Source organism: Chelon labrosus (assembly GCF_963514085.1).
Source record: "Chelon labrosus genome assembly, contig: SCAFFOLD_45, whole genome shotgun sequence".
NCBI classification, from domain to species: Eukaryota; Metazoa; Chordata; class Actinopteri; order Mugiliformes; family Mugilidae; genus Chelon; species Chelon labrosus.
Genome location: NW_028181641.1, coordinates 233,600 through 245,878, shown reverse-complemented (window position 1 = coordinate 245,878; position 12,279 = coordinate 233,600). Strand labels below are relative to the sequence as shown.

The 12,279-nt window shown below is 40.7% G+C and overlaps 1 protein-coding gene across 1 annotated transcript in view; it reads right to left on the bottom strand.

The window, feature by feature from the left end:
- Positions 1–12,279, bottom strand: part of LOC311509843 (desmoglein-2.1-like) — a 64,024-nt gene that overhangs the window by 32,840 nt on the left and 18,905 nt on the right. Inside the window, exons 2-4 of the mRNA XM_084575280.1 lie at positions 2,555–2,680; positions 2,109–2,264; positions 1,116–1,254 (exon numbers count right to left, since the gene is read on the bottom strand). Of these exons, the coding sequence (XP_084431406.1) occupies positions 1,116–1,254; positions 2,109–2,264; positions 2,555–2,680 (421 nt within the window). The remainder of the gene's footprint in view (positions 1–1,115; positions 1,255–2,108; positions 2,265–2,554; positions 2,681–12,279) is intronic.

Here is a 12,279-nt window from a genome sequence, read left to right as displayed (position 1 = left end):
AGTTATAATTGTCCCTGAAACATTGGTCTTAGATCTGAAGCATTTGTTCTCAAAGATTTGAACAACAATTAATAAGAGTTTAACATTATTAATCTCTAATCTCTAAGTAACTATTTCCATCATGATGAACAGTGCTGGCACCATAAACAACGTAATCACACTCTAAAGTCATGGTTAAATGCTTGGAGCTAAATACAAGGCATTGTGTTTGAAGCGGCCATATTTTTGCTAACCACATGAACCACATGAACACTGGCGTTGGAAAAACAATATCCCAATTTGTGATATGACAATGTAATGTGATAATGCTTGTTTATGAAAAACAAGAGAGACACCAAGATCATCCGAGTGACATTAATAGGTGGTGTCACCTCTGTGGCAACTTAAAGGACAACTCCAGCGCAAAATGAACCTGGGGTTAATAACACATGTGTACCAAGTTCGACCGTTCTCTGGTATTTGTTTTCATGCATTTGTTTTGTTAGTCAAATGTGACCAGTTTTCTTGCAAACGGCTAATTAGCGTATAAGCCTTTGGGGCACACTTACACATAAAAAGAAATCGCTATTTCTATACCACTAACAAGGCTCACAATATCACCACACAGTTGGGGAAATTGAACTGTCTGTTGCCGGAAGAAAGTACTGAGAGCATAGAGAAGCACTGAACGAAGAGAGTTCAGTTTCCCCAAGATGGCTCCCGCCTGGATATGCAAACCAGACATGAACGGTACTGTGTTCCTTTTTTAATAAACTGCCTGTATACTTGCAAAGTTCTCAATGCTTCGGTTTACATGTAGAGACCCTAGTTATGCTACCGTGTAAGTGTGGTGATATTGTGAGTCTTGTTAGTGGTATAGAAATAGCAATTTCTTTTATGTGTACGTGTGCCCCGAAGGCTAATTAGCGGTTTGCAAGAAAACTGGTCACATTTGACTAACAAAACAAATGCATGAAAACAAATACCAGAGAACGGTCGAACTCGGTACACATGTGTTATTAACCCCAGGTTCATTTTGCGCCGGAGTTGTCCTTTAAGGCACAAGTAACTACTTGTGATACTATAGAAGGATCTTGGCCTTACTGAGAAAAAACCTGTTTAAAGTTAAGTATTACCTTCTTTGCTTGCCTCTGAGATGTTCCCAGTTTGCAGATCAAAGTAAGGGGCGTTGTCATTCTGGTCCAGTACTTTGACTGTCAGTGGGATGCCATCCTCTGCTGTGGTCCCATCAGTATATTTAGCAATCCCTGTTAGCTGCATGAGGATATAGGACAGGTGCAGACAGGTTACAATTCATTTGTTATGGGAACACAGATCCAAAAAAAAAAAAAAAAAAAAACGCACAAAAGGGACAGAGGTAACAGCACAGGAAAAAATATAACAGACAACAACAGAACAGACAACAATGAAGAAAGGCAGGACGATGTATATAACATGGTCAGAGGGGTTGATAAAACACAGGTGAAACAAATGAGGGCAGAGCACACAAGGAGAAACCAATCCAACAATCAAGGAGGGAAAACACAGGAAATAACGCAGGACGAAAAACGCCAAGTAAGAAGCTTACAAAATAAACACAGTGTTTTCTGGGATTTGTGGATTCCAAACTCTTTAGAAATGGTTTTGGAATCTTTTCCGGCATGATGATCAACAACTACTCTTTTTCTGAGCTCCTCAGAAAGCTCCTTTGTTTGTGCCATTATACACGCACACACAAACATGTTGTGAAGATCAGACTGAGACAAATCCCTGATAGTTTTTAACAAAACAGGGCACTAGAATAAGCAACACTTTACGGTGCATCTGTAACATTTTCAATGATGCTGTAACCAATGATTGCAAGAAAATAAATAAATAATTGATCACAAAAAAAAAAAAAAAAAAACAGGGCACTAAACAACAAAACACTTCTGAACAGATGGATTCTAATTTGGCCTTAAATTAATTTTTAATCATAGAGGTGCACTTATTTCTCCATCTCCCAGATAAGTAGCTGTCTTCATTACATTTTGACATCTTGATTACTATTAGTGCAAGATACTGTAAATAAAAAAATTCTGTGACAGAACTGAACGTTATTTATTGAATTTGGTTAAAAAAAGACTTACATTGTAGGAAGGGTATTTTTCCCGGTCCAGAGTATCAGTTATGCGTACAAACCCGGTGTGATGATCCACCACAAAAAGGTTGAAGGGTGGTTTGTCAGCTCCTGGTCCAGAGAGATAATACTCCACCTTTGCATTTTTGTCTTTATCTGAGCGAATCTGAAATCAAAACACGGACAGCAATTTTGAAAAAAAACACTTAATATTACTTCGTTTCTTTTGACAAAATGAGTCCGTGTCCACAATTTTCCAAGCATCAAGTGGATGCTGTTGAATGAAAACTGCACTGAAACTTTAGTAATATGTTCAAGAAGGAGCTGAAGAGAGGCTATGGAAATCCTTCAGAAATTTCAGCAACAACAGAATCCCACTGACAGTGTCATTTTTGATGCCACTTTTTTCTTTTCTTTTTATTGTGGGCAATATTTAGTTTGTATACGCCAAAATACCTTTGCAATAAATTTCAAATGGGTGTAGTCAGTGTTCTCCATCAGCTTGGCAGGGGGAAGAATCCACTCTCTCCTCTGCCTCCTCAGTGTCTTTGGCCTCTTCTCTTTGTCATCAGCACTGACCATCTGAAAACACACAAGAAGCAGTTGAGGGTACTATAACTGTACAATTGGTGTACACCTTGTTTATGCATTAGTTAGTATGTTATCAGCTACAGTACTCCATCAGGGTCTACACAGGAGGTTCTCAGGCTGTATGTATGCTGTAAGTATGCTGTAGGTTTACAAAACCTGTTTGCTTCAACAGAAGTGCAGAAATACCAGTTGTTTGTGGGAGCAGTCTGTTGTTGTGCCCCTTATATTCACAGGGACTAAGTGAAATAAACGGATGTCAAATCAGCACAAAATGTGGCTAAAAATAATTTCCTGAAATGAAGTTGATTAAAGTTCGAGTTAGTGGTCCTCATATTTTGGGGTCTTCTTTGTGACTTTATAGATGAGGTCACAATTTGTGACCTTACACAATTCTCCGTGACCTCATTAAGCTAGGGAGATGATACAGACACGGGTTTGTGGAAAATGAATCACTGGCATGTTGTGTTGCTGTCTACAATTCTACAAGCCTAACATTATAAATAAAACAGTTGTAGAAGTTGCCTGAAGTAAATGTTTCATAAAACTGAGTTATAGTTTGTTTTTTGTCTCAGAAGTGAAGATCTGTCTATCATGAGTAGAAGATGCTGTGTCAGTTTTTTTGGATTCAATTAGGTGTGGTGGGTGCTCTGAAATGGATATTATATTTTATTATGACTTTATTAAATTTTCTATTTTATGCATTTCTGGATCTATTATACTATTATAGTGAGTTAAGCGTAACCAGACTGTCGTTCCAATACATGTAGTTTGAGTGGTCCCCATGCTGGAGATGAGTGGTAGTCTGGAAAGGCTGGAGCCTGTCCGCTGCAGACATGGGACGAACAAGACGAGCTGCTGTATCAGGCTGATATCTGTGTACTTTATTCTTTCAAAGTGAGTTCAGATCATTTATTTAATTTATTTGTTTATTTGGTGTGGACAGTGTAAATTAATGAACTCTTGGTACAAATAGTCCTTAGTATTCTGTAGTCCTAAAATCATGGAGTGTTGGTTTCAGAATTTCACATTAATCTTATGCTTGGTACATCTTGTTGCATTAATTCATGGATTTTAATTCTGGATAAGGTTCTGGATCGTATTCAATAGACCTTTAGAGGAAAATGGTTAGTTTAACTTCATTTACATAGATATGTACTTCTACTCTTCTGATGTCTGGACCTTTTCAGAGTATTGTACATTTTTATTGTCTTTAATCACAGGTTAATGGGAGCAGACTCTATGTTCTGGGTAAGATCAGCTATTTTTAAAGTTTGCGACCAGACTTACACACTCCTCTGCAGCTTCTCTAAAACTCTCACACCCACACACCCCAAACACCATAGACGCTCTGTCTGTTCTTAGATTCTGTCAAAAATAAACAAAAAGGATTATTCATGAGAACCTAATAAAAAATCTATTTTGGACTATTAAATATGACATCTCCCTTGTAATTCACTCATAGTAAATAATTTAATAACTGAACATCAAATTGATCAGATCGATGTGGTCACCAAGGTGAATTGGTTAAGTCTTGACTTCTGGTCGTGAGTAACAGCGCTGGGGAGATGGACAGAAAAAGGTCAAAGCCATCAGGTGCCCAGTTTAGGAAAAAAAGAAAAGAAGAGGAGAAACGAGCAAAAGATAAAGGTATGCTATGTTCTCTCTGTATGATTACAGTATCCATGTCATGAATGAAGGGTGGCTAATGTTAATTGGTGGTATACGTTTGTTAGACTTTTTGCTATGATGCTTGCAATGCTTATACACCAGTAATTCTTAACAAACACCAGATCTAATTTCACCATAAGATTGTGCTTTGCAACAAAACTGTTACAAGTTCATTTATTATTTATTTCCATCACGTTGGGTCCTGTAATTAGCCAATGGAATTTTCGTATCTGTAGGTAGTTTCAAAGATGAACATTTGCCATTTGCTACAACTCTATTTCGTGACAAAACATAGTTTAACCAGTCAGAAAAAAAGTGTGCCAAGCATAGAATTCAAGGCAGTAACCAAGGAGCTAATTGTTCCTCCCTGAAAGATAGATTAATATAGCATCTAATGACAGACATTTAGCATGTACAGGCATGTTTATTTAAATTTGTAATTCATGGATGTTTTGTATAAGAGTTATATTGTAGTCTACGGTACGGTCTTTTGATGTCAATTTCCAATTTCAATTCAATTGCAATTTTGGGGGCCACCCACCTCCCCTGGACAAGACCTGCCATCTACCTCAGATGTGTGATGAAGGATTTGTGCTATTTAGAATATTTATTAGGGCCCGAGCAACGAAGTGTAGGGGCCCAACGGGGCCATGCAACGGAGTTGCAAGGACCCTATTGTTTTCGTACTGTTTATTATTATTATTAGGGCCCGAGCAACGGGAGTTGCAAGGACCCTATTATTTTCGTACTTTCCGCGTCTTTCCTCCAGTGAAATCATGCCTAAACATGCACGAAAAGTCCTGAAAATTTGCAGACGCCTTTGTTCGCCCGAAAAATGTAATCTATTAGGGCCTTGAGCACGGGCGTGGCAAAATGGCTTGGTAGCGCCATCTTCTGACCACCTCCTGAAGGCAGTTGCGTCTAAAAATCTGGAAATATGTCACATATATGTAACATCCCAGCATGCACAAAAAAGTCAGTTGGAGCCATATTCTAAACCCAACAGGAAGTCTGTTATTTTGATAAAACAGTGAAAATTGGACAAAAGTGTTTTTGGTAGGGTTTGAAAATAAGGCTTGATGCCTTATCAGATTGACCTCAAAATTTGGAAATAGGTTGTCGAAAGATAGACGAACAAAAATCACATAAGTTTTTTACTTTTCGTCGAAGGGGCGTGGGTGCTCTGGCCCCTCAAAGTTTCATGACGCGCCATGAAACAGGAAGTTGCATTGAAAGTGCTGTAATTCAGTCCAAACTGCATCAAACTTTACAGTATTGTTAATGGTCCCTAACTGCACACATCCATATGTCAATATTCATACAATTATTGTAGCACCACCTATTATGAACAGGAAATGTCTGATTTTGGACAGTGTTTATATTGTGACCTGCTGTTACTGTCAGGGTGATTGGATTCTCTTCAAATTTTGTCAAGACATACACTATATTACCAAAAGTATTCGCTCACCCATTCAAATGATCAGAATCAGGTGTTCTAATCACTTGGCCTGGCCCCAGGTGTATAAATTCAAGCACTCAGGCATGCAGACTGTGAAACAAGACATTTGTGAAAGAATGGGCCGCTCTCAGGAGCTCAGTGAATTCCAGCGTGGAACTGTCATAGGATGCCACTTGTGCAACAAATCCAGTCGTGAAATTTCCTCGCTCCTAAATATTCCACAGTCAACTGTCAGCTCTATTATAACAAAATGGAAGCGTTTGGGAAAAACAGCAACTCAGCCACGAAGTGGTAGGCCACGTAAAGTGACGGAGAGGGGTCAGCGGATGCTGAAGCGCATAGTGCAAAGAGGTCGCCGACTTTCTGCACAGTCAATTGCTACAGAGCTACAAACTTCATGTGACCTTCAGATTAGCCCAAGTACAGTTCGCAGAGAGCTTCATGGAATGGGTTTCCATGGCCGAGCAGCTGCAGCCAAGCCACACATCACCAAGTGCAATGCAAGGCGTCGGATGCAATGGTGTAAAGCACGCCGCCACTGGCCTCTAGAGCAGTGGAGACGCGTTCTCTGGAGTGATGAATCACGCTTTTCCATCTGGCAATCTGATGGACGAGTCTGGGTTTGGAGGTTGCCAGGAGAACGGTACATTTCAGATTGCATTGTGCCAACTGTGAAATTTGGTGGAGGAGGAATTATGGTATGGGGTTGTTTTTCAGGAGCTGGGCTTGGCCCCTTAGTTCCAGTGAAAGGAACATTGAATGCTTCAGGATACCAAAACATTTTGGACAATTCCATGCTCCCAACCTTGTGGGAACAGTTTGGAGCGGGCCCCTTCCTCTTCCAACATGACTGTGCACCAGTGCACAAAGCAAGGTCCATAAAGACGTGGATGACAGAGTCTGGTGTGGATGAACTTGACTGGCCTGCACAGAGTCCTGACCTGAACCCGATAGAACACCTTTGGGATGAATTAGAGCGGAGACTGAGAGTCAGGCCTTCTCGACCAACATCAGTGTGTGACCTCACCAATGCGCTTTTGGAAGAATGGTCAAAAATTCCTATAAACACTCTCCTCAACCTTGTGGACAGTCTTCCCAGAAGAGTTGAAGCTGTAATAGCTGCAAAAGGTGGACCGACATCATATTGAATTCTATGAGTTAGGAATGTGATGGCACTTCAGTTCATAGAATGAGTAAAGGCAGGTGAGCGAATACTTTTGGTAATATAGTGTACTTATGGCCGTTTTAACGTACTTTGATGCCACAGAGAGAATAATTATACAATTGTTTGTTGATGCCACAGAGAGAATACATTCAAAACAGCCAAGACTTTCACTGTCTTACTGATTCCATCATCATTTCAAGTAGTGTGCTACTTTATCCAGCAGATGGAGCCATAGCATTTCTCTCTGGTGGCTGTCTGTCTGTGAGTGTGTGTGTGAAGCTGTTTTAACATACTTTGATGCCACATAGAGAATAACTATACAATTATTGTAGTGCCACCTATTGAGAACAGGAAATGTCTTATTTTGTAGTGTGACCTGCTGTTACTGTCAGTGATTGGATTCACTTCAAATGTTGACAGTCCAGCAGATGGAGACATAGGGTTTCTCTCTGGTGGCTGTCTGTCAGTGTGTGTGTGTGTGTGAAACTGTTCTAACATACTTTGATGCCACAGAGAGAATACTTTCAAAACAGCCAAGACTTACAGCTGTCACAGATGATTTGCTCTGACAAATATTGAATTGCACAGACTGTGCATCATGCCACAGTGCATTGTTACTCCAGTGTATTCCCTTGAGAACTGCAGTAACCCCGTCCTTGCCGGTCGCCGACGGGCGTGGGGTGCGAGGGCCCGTTCAGCGCTGCTTGCAGCTTTAATTCTATATTGTATTTGTATATTATTCTTAATATTTTATATTATTGTTTGTTTTATATATCAGATTGTATATATTTTTGCCACATTTATGTATATAGAGTATATTTATTTAAGTTCTGATAACTTATACTGTTTTGTGCAGAATTGCGTTCATTGTCTTTTGGCAATGTTGGAGGTGGAGATTGTGCACCTTAAAAAGTGGGTTTCCTGTTGTAATTGCAATAGTTGAATTAAAGCTGCGAGCAGCGTTGAATGGGCCCTCGCACCCGACGCCCGTCGGGGACCAGCAAGGACGGGGTTACTGCAGTTCTCAGGCGACACACTGGAGTAACAATGCACCGTGGCACGATGCATAGTGTGTGCAATTGAATATTTTTCAGAGCGCATCTGTGACAGTTGGCTGTTTTGAATGTAATCTCTCTGTGGCATCAAAGTATGTTAAAACAGCTTTTCACACACACACACTCACAAACAGACAACTCACCAGAGAGAAATGCAATGGCTCCTGACAACATTTGAAGAGAATCTCGGGCCCTAATAATAAACAGAGAATCTCGGGCCCTAATAATAAACAGTACGAAAACAATAGGGTCCTTGCAACTCCGTTGCATGGCCCCGTTGGGCCCCTGCACTTCGTTGCTCGGACTTTAATAAACAGTACAAAAATAATAGGGTCCTTGCAACTCCGTTGCATGGCCACATTGGGCCCCTGCACTTCGTTGCTCGGGCCCTAATAAACGGAGGGTCTCCCGCCCGGGCAGTAATTCAGTGTAGAACCGCCACTGCATGGACCCCTTTATGATCACTTGCGATCATCTAGTTTAAGTTAATTTTTTTCCTCATCAATGTACACACAACACCCCATATTGACAGAAAGAACAGAACAGAATGTTTGCAAAATTATTAAAAAACAAAAACTGAAATATCACAAGTTTCACACACTTTCCTCAGTATTGAGTACCGTTTTGAGCTATTACAGCCGTGAGTCTTCTTGGGAATGATGCAACAAGTTTTCACGCCTGGATTTGGAGATCCTCTGCTATTCCTCCTTGCAGATCCTCTCCTGCATTTCTATATTTTCTCTCAAAATGGGGTGTACACTGATGAGTAAAAAAGTCAACTTAAATGATTTTAGCAAATGTCTGCATTATAACAAAGAGTGAAAAATTTAAGGGGGTCTGAAAACTTTCCGTACCCACTGTATGTCACTTTAAATGAATCTACCCAGTTATGATTATCACATTCCTGGCCTAGATCAGATGCAGAGATATGGCACATAAAGCACTCCATACATAAAATACTGGGATTTCAGCTTCACCTGTCATTCAGAAACAGCGATTACCAAGAGTAAACATTCGTACTTTTGCTTTTTCTGAGTATCACTGGGTCTAATACATGAACCATGCCAATGCACAAATCAAGTCAGTTTAGCAGAATTTAAGAACTTTTGTGGCACTCATGAATAATTCTGTGCCTCTTGTGTGCTTATTTGTTTGAGCAAAAGGTAAGGGTGCCTTCGACCACTGTGATGCCAGTACGCACCAAAGCCAATTTTTATTTTGTGCTGTGAAACATTAATGATGATAAAAAGTCAATTTTTTTTTTTTTTTTTTTACAAACAGGGACGAAAACAAAATTATTTATTTAATGACTGTAAATGTGGACGTCTAATTCTCTCAGGAATTAAATAAAATGAAGTTATTGCTCATTTATGCAAACTAGCAACCGAAAGTTATGTAAACTTTTTTACCGGAGATTTTTCCATTTAGGGTAAAAGTTGTACATTGGGGTTTGTGCATGTCTTCATAAATTAATAAATAACTTATCATGCGGTATAGAACCGTTTTATTGTTATTTCACGTCTGCGTTGCGTCATTCTCTCTCACTTGCCCAAAGCACACACACATATATGTGATTATATTATATAATGGACATACTTTTGGCAAACTTACACACCGATTCCACATTAAGTTTAGTGACCTCAGTTGGCATAACCGGGTGTCATTACTGCCAATGCGAATAACAATTATTTAACCTTAGCCATAGGGGTGTAACGGTACATGTACATTCGTCCCGCGGTGTCACGGTACGGGCGTCACAGTTCGGTGTACGCAGTCACACGGGGAATATGTCTGAGTGAGTAGCCTGTTAAAAAAAAAGAAAAAGTCGAGTCCTCACTTCAGTCCAGTTGGCGGTAATGAGCCTAAAAGCTGCCAGCTAGCTTTATTAGCCTACAGAAGAAGAAAGACAGATGAAGAAGAAAAGTAATGGTGTGAAGCATGGAAGGATGTACTAAGAGAAGTGTGGAGTTGGTTGGTCACTAGTGTGGGAACACTTTGGTTTCCCGGTGCAACATAATGACGATTGCGTGCGAGTGGTGGACCGGACAAAGACTGTCTGCCGACGATGTTTCGCAGAGGTGCGGTACATCGCTGGAAACACATCAAACGTGCTAACGCACATAAGACGGCATCACCCCGATATGTCTGTCACTGGTGTGAGGTGTGCAACAAGTTAGTTTAGTTAGTTTCTTATAATGAAGTTACCAAAGTTGCCAGTTGCTACCTGACTACCTCAGTTTATCCCTACGAGAAATTGTGCCTTTTCTTTTCCTCCGAATTAACAAAATGAATGAATGGTATGAGAACCCTCCTAATGCATTTGTTTTGTTTTATTCTATTTTTTACTTTTATTTGTTACTTTTATAACAGGAGGTGGTTTTTAGTTTAGTTTCTATTGGTGTCTGTTCAAAATAAATGAAAAAAGCTAGTTTTATACATGTGTGTTAAGAGATATTCTTTATATAGGCTGAGGTGTACTCAGTTGTGATGTGATTGTACTACTGTTTGCAGAGGTGCCGCGTTTTGTTTTCACCATAGGGAGGTGCATGTCTGCAGATCGGGGACTTATGCTGTCATCACGTTTTGTGTTTAGGCCACACCCAAATTTGTCATGTATCTGTGCCAGTGTTGTTTACCCCTCCATAACGAGAGAAATTGTGAGGTCGTTTTTGCTTTAATAAATATGCCAAAAGGCTAAAGAGTAGTATTGTCTCTGTATGATTATCCCCCGAGTTCAACGTGAGTAAAGCTGCGAAGCTCAACAGGTTATGGGCCCAGGAGCAACTCGGGGAAGAGTTTTTGATGTTTTATCGCCGGTACAAAGTCGCGACGGACAGCGTGCTAACGGCTAACAGATAGCATCATGGATCCACAAAGAAGGTTGCTGAAGGGGAAGCCCCGCATTATTAATCTGTACACCATGCTGACATCGCTTCAGAAGATGAGCAGCAAGACGATTACAGACTACATCATCCGGCCAGAGGCCGCCATTACGGCGCTGCAGAACGAGGGTGAAATTTTGGGGGATGGTCTGCTAATTGCTATGGTTTTGAAAGGACTGCCTGAAAGTTTTCAGCCATTTGCAATACATGTATCACATAATGAGGACAATATAACATTTGCAGAATTCAAAACAAAGCTGCGTAGTTTTGAAGCTACAGAGAAGCTAACCGCAGCGGAGTCCAGTGACAATGTAATGAAAACTGCGAGAGCCGGTCGCAGCAGTGGCGGTTCTACATTGAATTACGCCCTGGGCGAGACCCCCCTCCGAAAGGCTAACAAACGTATACCAACAATTAACATTAGCCCTTTATTCATGACATGGATACTGTAATCATACAGAGAGAACATAGCATACCTTTATCTTTTCTTTTTTTCCTAAATTGGGCACCTGATGGCTTTGACCTTTTTCTGTCCATCTCTGCGTTTATTTGACACTCGACAATCAACAGATTTCCATCGTTTATATAATCGTTTTGTATTACCTATTTTTATTTGGCCATTTCACACAATTCATAAATACAAAAACGTGCAGAACTTATAGGCCTGTATTTATAATATTATGAATGAAATGTGCGTTATATGGAAGAAAGTCAAGGTGTGACTGACTTTAGCCCTTTTATACAGTGGATCCCCCCCGTCTGTTCAATTTGGGAGAGACCCAGAGGTGAACTGTCCCCTGCGCCCCCCTCCCGCACACACAGCTTCTGTGCACGGCACCTTCTCAGCATGCAGGGGGCGCCAATTTGCCAATTCCCTACACAGATGACAGATAATAGAAAACCATGTAGCGGTGCAGATTTATTTGTTTATTTTTTTCCAAGTGCTTGTGCCGCCCCCCATTGTGTCATGAAAAAATGCCTCCCCGGACAACTGCCCGGTTCGCCCGTGCCTAAAACCGCTACTGGGTCGCAGACCCGCCAAGTCAAGTGCACGGGACAGGAGCAATGGAGATGCGGACATTGTATGTTTCAAGTGTGGCGTGAAGGGTCAACGAGCGAAAGCATGTCGGCGAAAGACATGGTGAAGTCATTGTAAGAGTGACACCCACAATGATGCCACTTGTAGGCGAAAAGATAAACCAGATGGAGTGAGGAAAGTCACAGACAGTGTTGGGGGTAACGCGTTACCGTAATATATTACATTTAGGCAGTAATGGAGTAATATAACGCGTTACTAACTATATTTTGGTAATATTATTACAGTTACTGAGTCCGGTAACGCGTTACATTCCAAGCTGTCG